The sequence below is a fragment of the Solenopsis invicta genome, chromosome 7, assembly GCF_016802725.1.
Source record: "Solenopsis invicta isolate M01_SB chromosome 7, UNIL_Sinv_3.0, whole genome shotgun sequence".
In the NCBI taxonomy this organism is placed as follows: domain Eukaryota; kingdom Metazoa; phylum Arthropoda; class Insecta; order Hymenoptera; family Formicidae; genus Solenopsis; species Solenopsis invicta.
In genome coordinates this window covers 12,625,000-12,642,570 of record NC_052670.1, presented here as the reverse complement: position 1 = coordinate 12,642,570, position 17,571 = coordinate 12,625,000, and the positions used below count along the sequence as shown (strand labels likewise).

Genomic DNA, 17,571 nt, shown 5'->3' with positions numbered 1-17,571 from the left:
AATATCTATGTCTACATGCAGACATATAATGAATGTTTAAATTATTCATTATATAAATTGCTAGTGGCTACACAGTTTATTTGAAGGTAGAACAATTGTTCCTTAATAATAAAATTTTATATTTTTATACCGAGTAACATCCGATTGTCTACGTTGCTAATTGGCTAATTTAATATAAAGTATTCTGATTGTTTATTCTGAGAACAAAATTATGCTATTAATGACTGTGGTCAATTTCAACATGATTAAATGAAATAGTATTAATACTTTTATTTTAGAGTATATTTTGTTACTATGTGTTTTTTGATTTTTCAAATGTTTTTTTTATTATACGGCACGTAGAATTATATACCAAAAATTTTATTTTAAATTTTATATCCTAAATTTTAAGACAAAATATATACGTTATCTAAAATATATTTAATATAAAGTCAATTTAATATCAATAAATACATTTTGCTATTTTAATTTCAAAAATATTTTATTATTAAAATCTCACATTTTCACAATTATATAACTTTGTATTTGTTAATGCTCTTCGATAAAATAAACGATCACTCATAATTTTTCCATTGTTTGAAACGCAACTTACAAAGTATCGTGTCTAAACCTAATCATAAATCACAAATTGTCTTCATTGCATGTTGCAGCTCAGATGTACTGAAATTATCAAATTATTACTTCAAAAGATACACCGGTATTATTGTCGATTACAGTGCCGTGTACGTTTACGCATAAATTGTAGTTGCAGTTCTCGTGCAAGTAATAATCAATACAAAATTCGACTGATCAATTTCAACGACTTTTGATAAACAATGATCATTAAATTTATTTTTTTCAAACGCAATTGTTTTATTTCATCAAAGTTTGTTCGTCGGATTATTTCTATTCCTAGAAGATTCAGTACAAATTTGTGTCATATCCATTCTATTAATGCCGCGCGCGCGTTTATTTTTCTATTCATCGATACGCAACTCCCACGATTAGATTAGAGTATCGCGGATTATGTGGAATGCGTTTCAATAGCACAAGACTGGTTTTTCGGTGAATCATTTGAAATACGTCGATTCTTTGTGTATTGTGTGTGCAAACCTCGATGATATGAAAGTCGAAGAACATATATTATCGATATACACACTTGAAAGAGAACAAAAGTGAAATTATTATAATTCATTGTGTAACAGAGTTGGATAACAACTAATTAAAAAGTTTAAAGTTAAATAACAAAGTTAAAAGTTCATAACTTTTAATTTAGTTTGGTTAATTTTAAATAAATTAATTTTTAAATAAATTAATTTTTAAATATAACTAATTATTTTTAAAATAATTAAACAAATTTTAAATTATTAACGTTTATCCTAGCTTAACAATGTATCTTAATAGCAAAAGAAGTACTTAGGAAAAATACATTCCCACTTAAAAAAATATTTCTTTATTATTTCATACAAATTTACAAATTAAATATTAAATTTGTTTCAGGAGTCATATTATAAATGTTTTCAATAATTTTACTTTAAAAAATTACGAATTTTGAATTTAATGAATTTAATTTACATGGACAAAATTAATTCTATAAGCCATATTAAATTTAATTTAATTTAGGTTAAAAAATATTTTAAATTACTTAATAACGTATAATAATTAATAATGGTAATAATAATAATAATAATAATAAATCCGCGATTATGTATATGTATATTATTTTTAAAATGCATTTAACGTCTCTCTTGTGTCTCTTTCCTTTACGAGCTGATATCCTGGATGCTAAAGTACAATCGTATAATTGGGGAAAAAACACAGGGTATAAAAATACGTGGCCACAAATCCCATCTATCGTCGCATAATGTTGAAGCACGCCAAGATGTTATCGAGAAACGAAGATTTCAATTTTCTTATTATTACCGAGTGTTACATCCGTGTTAACAGATTAATCGTACGATCAACGAAATTCACGCAATACCGGATGCAGGATAATCTTAGAGGATACAGCCACAAGTACCTAATAATTTATCTATCAAATTAAGATGATTGCTGTGTCATTTTCTTAAGAAAGCTTTAATTGTCACGTTACAATATGCTTTCTGAATTTCCATTTTACGAATAAATAACTTTAACAAAATGATACATGTTTCAAGTTTGAGTCTCAAATTTAATCCTTTAATGTCTGTTGCTAATATAATTTAATTACTTCAAATGGTGATATAATTTTTTTATATATTTTTTAGAAATATACATATATTGCATATATAATTCACATATTAATTATAATTTTCTGAAATATGATCTTGCCTTTTTTAACGAGTACCAAAGCAGCATTACGTTACAACTAAAAAATTTTTTAAAATAACGATGAATATCTTTAGTTAATAATTTATGCAAAAGAAAATCAGCCTTGTTCACTCATCTATCACAGTTAAACTAATATTTTGTATAAATATATTGAAAGTGTTTTAATATTATTAAGGAACAAACTGAACAAAATGAATTCAATAATAAAATAAAATTTAATAAAAAAACGAAAAATGTAATTACATTTTATGTGGATTAATTTTAAATTCTTAAACAGCCGTACAAAAATTTACTAATTTAGTACTACTTAATAACTTATCTTGATTATTACCTGTGACTAAACGCGATTTTTCTCGACATATAATTTTTTTATTTTCAAACATAAAGGTGAGACTATATTGATTTCAGCGTCGGTCTTTAAACAAGTCATTATATGAAGCCGCAATACGTAATATCACAAATTAAATTGACGTGCAATTTAATAATATTGATGCTAAGAAAAGCATCTATAAGATCCCTCATCCTTGCAAAAACTATAAAGAATTTATTGCGAAAAAATAACACCTCAGCGCGAATATGCGGCGCGCAGTTTGCATATTAGACTAGAGATTGTAAAAATTTTTATTCAGCACTAAAATCCGCTGAGATTAATATAGACCGTCTCACCTTTATGTTTGACATTTTTGTCGATTTGAATTTCAAACTGTTTTGTCTTTACATTTAAAAATCTTCTTTGTCACAATTAATGTATAAGCAGTAATGTAGTCCAAATTTGATCGACTTTATAATATATGCCAAAAATAAAAAAAATTTTTTAAATTTAGATCTGTTTTACCTAGTCCAATACAAAGTTTACAATGTCAATGTATATTTTATTTGTTTTATACATATAAAAATTATGCAGTATTTATATAAAATAATTTTAACCGCGAATTACACGAAAATACAACATTGATTTCTTAGAATTAGGTTTAGATATCTAATATAAAGTCAACGTTAATACTTTATACAGTGGCCGGAAATTAATCTCCTCATAAAAATTGTTTGTGGGTCCTAACCGGTGAATTGCCCAGCCGGAGAATATCTCGCAAAAACAAACGTTTGCAACTGCGCTCAAAAGAGAAAGAATTGTAGCTGAAGATGACTCGAAACTGATTGTGAGTTAAAACGTCCGTTTTTGAAATTAATAAAATTTTTAATTTTACGCATCAACAACCGCGGTTACTCTTATTAATCTACTAATAATTAATTACTTGACAATTTAAGAGTACTACATTTTGATGTTTTTGTAATCTAATATGAAAATTTAATGTGCTTAAAAATTTATGCGTTTACATGTAATATTAATTTAATAATATGTAGTAGCGTATGTTTCGTAAATCGTACAGATATGTATTGTAAATAAAATGTAAGTGTAAATCGCTGTTTAATTAGTAACACTAAGAACTTTAGATCCATAAAATAAGAGTCAAACGCAGATACCGATGCGCAAATTATTTTCATCTGAAAACATTGTTTTGATTGATCACGTTTTAATTCCGCTGCAATTTAATATTTGAAAGTAACGTAGAGTTTTTTACTAATTCTAAGCTGTTTATTTGTTACAATTTTTTTAAGAGATTTATTTTTTAACTATTATTGACTGAAGCTAGCTCTCGTCTTCTGTTCGGTAAACAGTATTTTATGCTACCGTTGCCATTCAGATTTGATAACTGCAATTTCCAAATTCATAACAACTTTGGACATCGACACGTAAGTGTCAGCTGGGCAAAGAACATACGTAGAAAAGGTTTCTTATATTATAAAAGTTTGAGAGTTTAATTATTATATTTGTGCTGAAAGTGGTTCAAAAGGGATTCAAAACGTACGTAAATGCATGAACTCACATAACATATTAAATATAATTTGCTCATCGCCGTACCTGCGCTTGATTCTTGTTTGCCGTCTTTTATTAATTTAATTTTGAATATCAAAAGCCTTTACCTGTTGTGTTTTGAGAAGTTTAGCATTTAAAAAATAATAATAAATAAAAAATAAACTAGTAAATACTTAATCAGTATCTTCCAGTATTAAATTTCTACAAAGAAATGTACATACTGCATATCACTATTGTAATAAATAATCGTATATTTTTTAATATTATATATTTTTCTTAAATATTTTAACAATAATTGCATCAAGTTCCCACATGCTCCGCCCGTCTTTCGCGCTAATCTAAAGGTTTCAATTTCCCGCAACTGCGTCGATTCGAGATGCGAGAGTCGAATCGATAGCGGATTGTTAACTGTTAGCGCCAGTTAGCGCCGACGTTACATTCACGTTAGAGTCCCTAGAAGTAGAGAGTCTGGACATCTGTTCCTAAAATGTCGGTGATGATTATGTTAGTGTATGTACGTGAGCTTTATGTGTGTGTATGTTTATCGTTGGTGCACTTGAACGTGTGTATGCTGTTATCGCATTGGCTAAAGAGGATTAAACAGGGATCCGTATTGGTGCTGCCATTTTAGGTGCACAATCACGTGTATCCAATCACGTGGAACCCCGAGATGTCCAGACTCTCTACTTCTAGGGACTCTAGTTCACGTAGGCGAACTGAGGTGAACTGCACGACGCAGAGTGTTCTTTGCGGAGTGTTCTCAAGTGTTCACTTATTTAAGTGGCCCTTTTTCGGTTGCTTTCATCGTGAAGTAGCACATACGAGGTAAGTAAAAAAATCAATCATTGCCATTTAATACTCCACATTCTTTTATTATGCGCGACGGTTATTTTCGCCGGATGAAACGCAACGGCAGAGCACGTTAGAACATGACTATGGCTGTTTCCATCGCGTCGTTTCCGGATGGGCGGTTCTTCGATTTTAACGTCTTAATAGTGTCGAAGAATTTAGATACTCGCTTGCACGGAAGAAAACTCCAATTGTTGCCAATTGTCTCATCCAGATCTCGTAGGAAAAAACGCATATTCATATTAGTTTACGTTACAACTTTGAACCTAACCTAAAGCGGCTCCTAAGTACTCAATAATGTACAATAATAATGTATAATAATACTCTAGACATCCAAAGGGAGGCAAACTCAATATAGCCTCCAGATTATCAATAATATTGTGCAATAATTTGAGCGTTTAGAGGTCGCTTAAGTCTCAAACACTTCAATCACTTTATGTATTAATTAAACACCTTCCTAAGCATTTTTTCAGATATAAAGTTTTAATACTTTGCGAAGATGGGAGACTCCGACGATGAATACGACAGAAAGAGGCGTGATAAATTTAGAGGTGAAAGGACAGAATCGTACTCACGGGATCGCAGGGATGATCGCAGACGTGATGATTGGGTGGATAGGTACACATATCTTACAGTAGTCGTAGAAGTTTTATAAAAATAAAATTTTTGCTTTTGTAATACATGACCTGTTAAAAATCTATTGTATTTTTCTTTTGTTACATGAAAGAGAAATGCTTAATGAAAAGAATTGTCTTGATACAAAGTTGCTTGTATAATTTATTTCTTTTTGTTACATTTTTTTACTGTTGCTATTCTAGTTACACTGATAATGATTCTTACAGAGAGTGGTCCAGCCGTCCCAGGCAACGTCCGGATTATCGGGAGTATCGAGGCGGTGGAAGTGGAGGACGTGATCGATACAGTCCTTCGAGATCCCAAGACATGGCGCCACCCATGAAAAGAATGCGATTTGAGTGGGACGACAGACCAAGATACGGACACGATTATTACGGTGGAAGTGCCGGCGGCGGTGGTGGTAGTAGTGGTGGCGGCGGTGGTGGTGGCGGCGGCGGTGGCGGCGGCGGCGGCGGTGGTGGTGGTGCTGCTGGTAATTCCTGGAGTCCAGATAATTATACTTCCCCTCACCATGGCAACCATCACTATGGCAATCATAATAATAGCAGCAGGTTTGTTTATTTTGTTATGTCATGTCCAAAAGTCTTTCTTCTTTTCTGTATTTTGTCAGACTTAACGAGTAGCTATGATGATGAAGAGAGCAGGATTTATGAGAATTCCACCAAAACGGAGTCGCTTGACTCCCAAATTATTAGCTAAGTTAAGGTAATACTTTATAAGCAAAAATTTTACAAAACAGATAACGACGGTTATTATTTCTGTCTATTACTGTTTAAAGAGAAGTTTTTATTTAAAAAGACAAAGCAAATGTAAATAGCAAAAATATTAAATATACAAAATATCTGTGTTAAAATGTTATTGCAGGTTGATAACTTTTATATTATAGATTAATTCTTATAATTCTTGTGCTGTGATCATTTTTGAGAAGGAATACATTTATTGTAATTGTTTTCAGTCGAGAGGTTGCTGGCAATTTCAGCAATTCAAATGTTGAAACTCAGCCACCTATGATGTCGTTCAAAGCATTTCTTGGTACTCAAGAAGATACTATTACTGATGAGGAGGCGATTAAACGGTACAACGAGTACAAATTGGAATTCAGGAGACAGCAGCTCAATGAGTTTTTTGTCGCCCATAAAGACGAAGAATGGTATATTAATTTTTATATTCTTACTTTTTACACATGTACATTTTCTGGGGTTGCATCGTTATATTATTCATTCACTTGAACAATCTTATCATGGTGTTCTTAATAAATATAAAAACAGAATTGATTTTTAAAGTGGCTAAAATGTTATCTTTTTATCAAATCAATAAACAACGTCGTTAAAGTCATAACTAAATGAACAATGAATATTTTTAAGTAATGCCACTGTAGGAGATCGGTCGCGTAGAACTCTATCCATGCATGTACATATATGGCTACATGCCTGGAAGAGATAAATGACGATTTACAATCTCTAATAAATTGCAGATACAATGTATTGTAGCTAATTTCAAACAATATGACCAGCTCTCTGTCTATCTCTACAGCATATCGCCGCCATCGCCTTATACCTTGGGTCATCTCGCACGTTTATTTTCTCGTACAATACTTTATGAATTTCGCGTTTCGCGCATCGCTGAAGACACGAAGGTGCCTGTTAGGTAGCTAAATAGATTGCGAGCTGGGCGCGCAAAGCCCAAACATTGCTCGCGTAGGCCGCGTTCTAAACCCGTTATTTATTTTTACATTCGAGCATATACTGCCTTTGTCAGTAAGACTCTGCGAGAAAACTGAATGCGAGTAGAAATATGACTACAGGTGAGGCTCCACTCTGACAATGTTGACATTACCAATCATGTTTAGCCGTTTGAGTGCCAAAGGTAATCATAAAATCCTGTCAAAAAATGCCGAGTGGCACGTTCACACTTTCTGTTCCATGTCGGAAAGTTATGAGATAAATAGAAATATAAAGCTATTTATTTTTAATAAAACTAAAAGATATTGTAAAGCATAATTATGTTATGAGAATTGCAGTACAAGCCGAGTTCAAGCTTAGCATGGTGTTTGTCAGTACTTTTCTATATGAAACTGAGCAGTGCAAACGTGCTGCGTGGCACTCAAATGTTTAAGGTATGTTTCCAAACATCATGACATATGGATTCGCCAATCACGAAACGACGATTTAGGGCTAATTAAAACTTGTACAATGTTTTAAGGGATTTTCTATTTATGACGATTTTATTGACATAAAGGGTGACAGTTATAATTTGAAAACTTATTAACGTTTATTTCATCATATATCACGTAGGTACTTTGCTCTAGGTGCGTTCTATATATAAATAATGAATCTAACGCGCATATAAGTTGTAGGTAGAACATGAAAATTATAAATGTAATATTTAAAAATTTTCTCCTTGCGAATATACGCATGTGCATGCACGATATGAGGAAATAAAATATTTATATATCTGCTTTTTTCTATCTCCCATGCTGCATTGAAAAAAAAATTATATATATGACTAAAAACAGTAATTAAGATAAGACCACGTTTTGTATAAACAATTCAAATCAAAATCTATAGACAACAAAATCTGAAATAATGAAATAAAGCTAAAATAATGTTTTTTTGTGTAATTTTTAAATACAATTTTTAATTCTCTAAACTATACCCCATTACTTTCGGTTTTAAACGCAGCTTCTAAATTGAATAAAAAAAGTAATGTTGCTGAATTAAATTGACAATCAATTTAATAATACTGATGCTAACTAACATCTGTAAGATTACTCCTCTCTCTAGAAAAATTGAAGAATCTGTTGCCAAAAATATCATCTTTATCAGTCATTAACTTTATGATATTCTACATATCTCATATCTGCATACATGTATCGTGAAAAGATGCGCTAATTTGATTCACGTTTTTATTCGCGTTACCTTTTTTGAATTACAGAACTAGCTGCATCATTGATACGTATGTGTGCTTCTATTCTGGACTTATTTAATATTATTATATTGATTGTGTTTTTTGTGAACATCCATTTATCGCTTTTTTTTTATTGATTGCCAGGTTTAAAATAAAGTATCATCCTGAGGAATCTGTGAAAAGGAAAGAAGAACAAGTGTCAGCGCTTAAGGTATATTAATATTAAAATGCATAATGTATCTATTTTTCTAATTTTGTCACCAACATATTTTTCCGACTAACAAAAATCTCGATGTTATTTTAGAAACGCGTGGACATTTTTCTGGAGTTGTTACAATTGGGAGATATAGACAAAGTGTCTGTTGATGCTGATCAAACGGATTCATTATTGCATCTTTTAGATGCGGTGGTTATTAAACTAGAGGGAGGAACAGAGGAAGACTTACAGATTTTAAATGTTAAACCATTTAAACCTATAATAACTAAAGACGTTTTGAAAGAAAAAGAAGAACTAAAGAGAAAAACTTCTACAGAAAAGAAATCTGAGAATAGGTATTGTTTAATAATATATTTTATTTTGAAATACATTTTGAGAAAGATGTATGAAATGTGAAAAAATAACATTAATGCTATTAATTTATATTTATGATTTTTCTGTTCATTTTATTTTAGCGAGGAAAATAAGGTTGACGACTCACATCTTGATGAGACAAATTCTCAGAATGATCAGAATGCTAAAATGGAGGTTGAAAACACGGCAAAAGATGAAAATGCAGAATCTGACTCGAACAAAATCAAGGAACATGAAGATGTAGAGAATAAAGATGTAGAAGAACCTGCCGGTGACGATAAACCTCGTGTGTATCGAAAATATTTTTTATTCGGATCAAAATTTTAGATCAGATTTTTTTCTGTTCACATATGTTACAAGTCGTTTTGTTACAGAAAAATCAGAGAAATCAAGAAAGCGTAAACGTACCGACAGCAATAGTAGCAGCAGCAGCAGTAGCAGTAGCAGTTCCTCTGGTAGTGACAGCAATAAACTGGATACACCGAAAGCGGAGCCTCGTAAGTAATAAAATTTATATACCGTATAAAAACATTTATTTTATTATTAGAATATTTATTTCATGTAAATTATAATTACAGCTGCCAACGAAAAGGTAGAGGTTAGTAATGAAGGTGCTGATGAAAAAGACACTAAAGTGGAAAAGCAAGAAAATAAAACGGAAGTAGAGGCCAAAAGTAATAAGAAGTCTACAATTGAACCAGAAGCCGTAATCGATTTGGCTAGCGAAGATAGAGAGAAAGAACCTAGGGCTTTGCATAAAACTAGTAGTATCTTTCTCCGTAACTTAGCTCCGACCATTACTAAGGCAGAAGTCGAGGCGGTTAGTTGAAATCTTCAATAAATTAATAAATTTTGCATAAGCGCTATTGTAAATGCTTGAGTAAATTACATTTGTATTTTGAGCTATTTTTCGCATTAACAACATGTACTTGATTATTAATATCTATAATTTTGCATAATTATATTTATTGGACAGATGTGCAAACGTTATCCTGGATTTTTACGTGTGGCTATAGCGGATCCACAACCGGAGAGACGATGGTTCCGTCGTGGCTGGGTTTCGTTCGAGAGGCAAGTGAACATCAAAGAAATCTGTTGGAGTTTAAATAATATCAGGGTGAGTTAATATTGACATATATGCATTTATTAAATAAGAGAAAGAAACATGCTTTTTTTACATCTTTCTTCTATAGTTACGTGATTGTGAGCTTGGTGCAATAGTAAACAGGGATCTATCACGACGTATTCGACCAGTAAATGGTTTAACGTCACACAAACAAATAGTTCGTCATGATATTAAACTTAGTGCCAAAATTGTTCATAATTTGGATAATAAAGTAGGACTATGGAGGGAAGAAAAGAAGGGTGAAAACACGATGAAACAAGAAGAAGACAAAGAAAATAAAACCACTCAAAGCAATGAAGTTGAGCAAGCTGTAAGTCAAATTTATATTTATATATATTGCATACCGATAGAAACAAAAACATTCACTTCGTTCACAAGCGTGTAAAATTTTGCATATTATTTTAGGCTTTTGGATTGTCATCTAAAAATCCAGTATTGAAAAATATAACAGACTATTTGATAGAAGAAGCTTCAGCCGAAGAGGAAGAATTGCTAGGTATGTCAGGTGAGCAAGAGGAAGGTCAGTTGGGTGGTGACGGAGACAGTTCAATTGAGAGAGATCCAGTTCTAATCAAGGTAAATTAAGTAAACTTGTATAAAATAAAAATTATAGAAAATAATTTAATGAATTATATTTTATATGTATCAATTAACACATTGATTTGTTTTTTTCGTAGGTATTAGACAGATTAGTACTGTATTTGCGGATTGTTCATTCCGTCGATTATTATAATCACTGCGAGTATCCAAACGAGGATGAGATGCCAAATAGATGCGGAATAATGCATGTGAGGGGATGTCCACCCACTACTAAAGTCTCAAGCGCTGAATTAACGGAATACTGTCGCAACTTCGAAAGTAAAATGTCCGCCTTTCTACAACCAGTTGCCACTCTATCTGATGAAGATTTCGACAAACTAGGCGCGAAAAACGCCGAAGCGTATCCTTTTTTTCTATGTGCTTTTAATATTCAGATGCAATACAATATAAAACATAAAGAAATAATTAATTTAATTATATTTAATTATATTTCCTTAATATATAAAACAGTGAGGTCGAAAAATTTGTTCAAGCTAACACTCAAGAATTATCGAAAGATAAATGGTTGTGCCCTCTTAGTGGGAAAAAATTCAAAGGACCCGATTTTATTCGCAAACACATTTTCAACAAGCACTCTGAGAAAGTTGCTGAAGTGAAAGCAGAAGCTGAGTACTTCAATAATTATTTAAGAGACCCAAAAAGACCTCAACTTCCCGAACATCCTGGTAACAAGGCTCCATTGAGAGAGGGCTCACGTGACAATTTTGCACCATATGGCTGCAATTCGTGAGTATAAGAGTAACAAGCAGTTAAAAATACATAAAAAAAAGGCGATATATATATTATTAAGGATTTTTATATTTCTTACGATTATATAAATGATAACGTTGAGATAACATGGGCATAACGTCATTAAGGTACTCAGCGCAAACATCCACAAATATTTCTAGATTCGGAAGTTACAGTGGTGGATTTGGCAGTAACAGGAGTAATTATGGCTCCGGTTATGGTGGCGGATTTGGATTTAGTGCACCACGTTCTAATCGTGGTGGATTTAATCGAGGACGGTAAGATAAACTTTCTTTTTTTTATGTTTCAGTACGAATCGATAAAGTCACAAAATTGTAAGTACTTAAAGATACTCGTATAATTATAAAAATAATTCACACAGTTCATATTCATTTCCTCTTTTACGTAATATATTAGAATTAAGACAAAATTCAAAATATCGGTAGTATATCTTTGGCCCGTTTTAAGTCGATAGACTGAACATGGTGATACAATATTTTACAGGGCTGCTCCAGATACTACATCAAGACCTCTTATTAGTTATACTGATTTGGACCAGCCGGACATGGACATGTTTTAAGTTTGTCCACAAAATATCCACGCGAATAACTAGATTATGCTGTTAAGCAAAAATTAGCATAAAAACAAATACTATTACAAATTCTCTGTACTAAGATATCTACTGGATTACGTAACACACTATTTATAAAAGAAAGAAATAACGTAAAACTAATGCAAATAAGAGAATATGATACAGAATTAGCACAATCTTTTAAATGTTATTTATAATATAAATGAAATTTATTTAATGCGCATCTCGAGATCCATTATTATATACTTAAGAAAAAATATTAAAAAAATCTACATCTTTATGCTTGTGTATGTATTTATATACATACCAAATATTAATAGCATGAATTAAATATAAATATCTTGGGAATAAATCACAAACCCAAAATAAAAAAAGGGGTGAAATGAAAAGCATTTCGGCTTTATTTATTGCAACAGAAAGCGCAAACTTGGTGCATTTTCTGTAATTATAACTGAGAAAATAAAGCCTGAATGATCCATGATATTTCTTCGTGTTTTGAACTTAGATTCAACTCGAAATATATTAACATTTGATTTAAAAAATCACATTCTGCATCTGCAGAAAAGAATGCTTCCTTTTTATGAAAATTTTAAAATTAGACAGAGATTATAACTTTTATGCAATCTTATCTACAAAACAAGTTCAAGGATCTGTTGATGCTGCAAATTTATAATATGAATAACAAATAAACCTATTTGTGTGTTACTCTCACAATTTGTTATTTTATTTTGTCCCATTTCCGTTCAAACCCTATGTCCGGTTGGTCGAATGTGATGTAATGTCATGACATCATGTTCAATGTTCCATATTATAAGCATTATTTTTAATATTTGCTATTGCTTAAACTTTATTGCATAGAATACGCGCTATTGCGCATATATAGAAAATTTAATTTTTAAATACATTTTTACATATAAATACGCATTTATTAAGTACAGTAGAATAAACAACAAATAATTTTAATAATCGTTTTAATTATATATTTTATTATATACATTGTATTTAATTCTACATTTTATGTTGTTTTGCATATATGTATGCAATAATATCGATCTTTTCTAATAAAAATTTAATATTGCAGTGGCGATTTCCGACCAGTCATACATTATCGAGACCTTGATGCTCCGCGGGAACCGGATGAATTCCTATAAGATGATTAAAAGAAATGCTATATAATTGATATATAACCAATATGAAAAAATATATATGTATAGACACCGCTTAGAACCACAACTGAAACAGCAACATTTTTTTCTGTAAGTCATTATTCACAAGTGTGTATATTGCATACCTGTGTATATAGATCTATATCTATAATTATTAAACAATTTCCACAATAAAATTAGTACAGTGAGCATAAGTATTCAATATTTTCTAAAAAAGGAAAGATAAAAAGAAGAATATGCTGCATACATTGTATACAAAAGAACAAAGAAAAAGAAACATTGATCAAATTAAATGAAAGTAAAAAATCCAAACCAAATGGATTAAACTAGCATCAGATTATGTACGATTCATAATTTGTGATTCACGATATTCATAGGAAGTTCTTCAGTATTACAAATAGGCAGACTTTTAAATTATCACTTGAGAATTTTGATTTCTTATCTTATAATTTATCACGGAATACGATTTCTCGAGAAAATTAAGACACGCATTGAGAAAATAACTTCTTAACTAAATTAACTGCATTTAATTTGGCAATTTGATTTTTTGTAAATCATTATCTCTTACACAAAAATTCTTTAATAATATAAAACGGTATGAACATGAACTCAAAGAATTGATGATTGAAGAATATTACATCAATGGAAATATATTTTATAATAGAAATGTTATAATATCATATATTCTTGTTTTTTAAATGTTTCTATTAAAAAATATTCAATTTTTCTTGCTTCTTTCTCTGTATATTATAAAATAATGTAAAGAGTATTTCAAAATTCAAAATATTATAACAAAATTCTCGAAAAATGTACTAATAATTTGACTTAATTTTTCGAGAATATTTTTGTTATAAAATTTTCGCGAATTCATGGAACATCTTGTATATTACATATATTTAATATAAACATAACCATTTAATGTAAACACTTGAACTGATGAAATCATTTCACTAAACGCATTTAGTGAAATTAACAATTCTTTCTTTTTCTCCATATAAATCAATAAAAATTTGTGCACAAAGTTACATTAAACAAATGGCATGAATCATGGACAGTAATGATTCAGTCAAACATTTCCACCTATTTCTTACCTATCACGAATTATGTGTAGTTTGACACGATCTTAATAAAATACATTGTGTATTTTATTAAGAATATGTATTTTATATATTACTTGAATTTTACAATGTTTTTCAATAGTAAGTAGATTTAGACAACAAAATGTACGCTTTATTAAGTCAGTTAGGTCGATAACAATATATCCCACATAAAATTGATAGTTATTCTTTCTTGTCATAAATAGGAGTATAAATTGATTTACATAATTATAATATTATAGTTCTCGTTTATAACGTATGTGAATATGTTTTAGACAATAAAATAATCACAATGATTGATTGATATGTTATTCTTTTACAATTATTAAGATATAAATAAGGGACAAAAAATAAGAGAGAAAGGATTTTTGTGTGACATTATTCAATAAATAAAGCAATTCAATATATATATATTGTCATATTTCTGTCTCTATACATCACACTATATACATTACATACATTTATTTGTATAAAATACTGTATTTGATCCTTCTCTGATTGGCAATGTCTTCTTTCATGTGTAAATACTAAGTAAACCGGTCTTTGCAGTGTCTCTCATCCGAGCCATCTCCGCAATCATTAATCCCATTGCACTTCATTCCTTTCTCAATACATCTACCGTTTCTGGAAAATAGAAAAATTTTACAAGTTTTTTCCTATTCTTTTTTTTTAATGCATTCTTATTTTTTCCAAAATATGCAATATGCGTAATTCAACTATTCAATTCCTTTCGATCGAAATAAAAAAAGATAAAGATTTTCATATTAAAATATACGACACATTTAATGGTATCATTACAGTTTATCTCACAGAAGAAATAAAAAGACTCATTATTTAATTCGTAAAGAAATATATTAAAATATCATCGTTAATATATTAAAAAAGATATTTCGAAGATTGAGAATTCTATTCTGTGAAAAGGAAATATCTATTCGAATTTTTTTCAATAATAGTATCTATCTCTTATACAGAAAGAACTTAAAATATTGACTTACTGGCATGTAAATTCGTGTTTATTGCATCGCCCTTGACATCCGTGAGGTTCGTCCGATTCATCACTGCAGTCCACTAACCCATCGCAAAAGCGAACTTTTGGTATGCATTCCCCATTGTTACAGCTAAATTCGCTCTCCAAAGGGCAAGCTGAATCAAAAATTACAATTATTAGTTTAAATCGGTATTTTTTCAGCAATTTGTCTTTGATCAAATGTTTGATAACACAAAACAAGATATTTTAATTTCGATTAAAATGAGATATTCTTTCAGAGATTCAACTGCATTTCCTGAATATTTAATAAATGAATTAAATTTCTAAATCTGATTATATATTCATCAATTATTTACACAGCTGTTTTTATCAACAAATCATCTTTGTTTCTGGCTCATTCGAGATCAAGATCTGTAGATAATGCGATAAACAAACATTTTTTTTATTATAAAATAAAAAAATAAGTTAATCTTTACGTATGTCCAAGTGCCTATAATATTAAGATTGTGCAAGAAATAAACAATTTCACTTTATGTATAACTTAACTACTAAAAAATTATTAATAAAAATTCGTGCATTAATTAGGATTTAGCGTGTAGACTTTCATACAAAGTGCACATGCATCTCAAATATAAATATGTACTCACACCTATCAAGATTATGACCTACGAAGGAAATAAAGAAAATATGAAAAGGATATCTTAAACGATGCGAAGGGAGGACTACGAATAACTTTTCTGCTTGTAATTTTGTATAAGATATCTTACAGATGTCTGTTTTGTCTATATTTTGAAAATATGTTAAATGAAGATAAAATATACTTGAAAAGAGCATTTAAAAAATCATCCAATGAACTACGAGAAAAAACTACTTAAAAAATATTTTTTTATTGCAAATTCTTTAGAGAAGATTAATAATGCTTCCCAGATAGCACGCGGATGTCCATTCAATATTAAAGTTCGAACATTGGAACGTTCATTGAATATCTAAAAAAGGATCTAAAATGGTCATAATTTCCAGTGTACTATTCTTGATTATTTTTGAAATAGTTCAAAGATATATTAAGGAGTATTTTATGAATAATAAATCTAAATTGCAGGATTATTCATATATTTATTAAACATCTTGTCGAAAATTCTTGTATGAATTTTTCCTATAAGATTTGACTTGTATAAAATTAATACATTGAAGTTATTTATTTTTATATAATTTCAAAAGTTTTTACATGATTTGACAACATTCTATGAGATGTTTTAAGATAATATAGGATCTTATGAGCTGGAGATTGCAATAATAAAATTATTATTTTATACACACGAACACCTAGTGTCGGCTCGTATTGGCATTATTTCGTTATAAATTTCTAATATAATATCTTGTTATATAATTTACAGTTAAAGTATATTATTAATGTTATTACATTAAAAAATTTTTCTCTGACTCATGAATAAATTCCATGTATTCAAAAATTAAAAATAGTAGTTTCAAAAATGTTAATCGTAGCAATCGAGCCGTAAATATTATAGTTACTACAGCTCGCGCCGCGCGATTTTATATCCCTAGTACGCTGAATCTTGCGTACGAATTATTAGCAGTCTGGCTTGCAATAATAGGCCATATGAGTGGGGACCTTGATATAAATACGCGCTCAAGATTGGATGTTGTTCTATAGACATCCGAATATTGGTCATTGGTGATTATCTGAAATCGGACATACGATGGACATACGTTCATGTCATATCTATGGATGTAAGATGGGCAAAAAAATGAACATCTACAAAACATCCTGTGCTATCTGAGTTTTACTGCAAGCAAAGTAACTTGTTACTTTGCTTGCAAACTTAAACAAATGCGACTAAAAGAATATTTGTAAGCGCTGTACAATATTTAACAATAGGCTAACTGTCCCAATTAATATCACTATAAGTACATAATGCCATTTGAGAAAGTACATGCTTATTTTTTAGTGCTTTAAATATATAATAAACATTTATTTTCATCATTATTCAAATAAAAGCTTTAATACACATAAAATAAAAGCAATAAGCTCGAAAATTAATTATTTATATTATAATAAAAAAAATTAAGATATGATTTACTGCCAATCAATGTCTTAAATACTGCTCTGCCTCCCTCTTACACTGA

At 30.1% G+C, this 17,571-nt stretch overlaps 2 protein-coding genes across 7 annotated transcripts in view; one reads left to right on the top strand and one right to left on the bottom strand.

The window, feature by feature from the left end:
• The first annotated feature begins 4,844 nt into the window (after positions 1 to 4,844).
• Positions 4,845 to 14,739, top strand: LOC105202422 (serrate RNA effector molecule homolog). Of its 4 annotated transcripts, none has more exons than XM_011170943.3 (16): positions 4,845 to 4,990; positions 5,477 to 5,632; positions 5,857 to 6,201; positions 6,606 to 6,800; positions 8,702 to 8,768; positions 8,862 to 9,109; positions 9,230 to 9,414; positions 9,503 to 9,625; positions 9,707 to 9,948; positions 10,105 to 10,245; positions 10,322 to 10,564; positions 10,660 to 10,830; positions 10,932 to 11,194; positions 11,305 to 11,580; positions 11,745 to 11,861; positions 13,257 to 14,739. In XM_011170943.3, the coding sequence occupies exons 2-16, from the start codon at positions 5,514 to 5,516 to the stop codon at positions 13,324 to 13,326; spliced, it is 2,805 nt and encodes a 934-aa protein (XP_011169245.1). In that variant the 5' UTR covers positions 4,845 to 4,990; positions 5,477 to 5,513; the 3' UTR covers positions 13,327 to 14,739. The 4 variants fall into 4 exon arrangements, with proteins under 4 accessions (XP_011169245.1, XP_011169242.1, XP_039307409.1 ...); XM_011170940.3 differs by having other exon boundaries at positions 11,712 to 11,861; XM_039451475.1 differs by lacking the exon at positions 13,257 to 14,739 and adding an exon at positions 12,088 to 12,432.
• Positions 14,740 to 14,828: 89 nt separating this feature from the next.
• LOC105202421 overlaps positions 14,829 to 17,571 on the bottom strand; it is a 48,883-nt gene continuing 46,140 nt past the window's right edge. For 2 of the 3 annotated variants that reach the window (XM_011170934.3, XM_039451476.1), the window contains exons 7-9: positions 16,074 to 16,091; positions 15,434 to 15,581; positions 14,829 to 15,062 (exon numbers count right to left, since the gene is read on the bottom strand). In XM_011170934.3, the coding sequence (XP_011169236.1) occupies positions 14,966 to 15,062; positions 15,434 to 15,581; positions 16,074 to 16,091 (263 nt within the window). In that variant the 3' untranslated portion in view covers positions 14,829 to 14,965. The remainder of the gene's footprint in view (positions 15,063 to 15,433; positions 15,582 to 16,073; positions 16,092 to 17,571) is intronic. The other variant, XM_039451477.1, reaches the window with a different exon arrangement.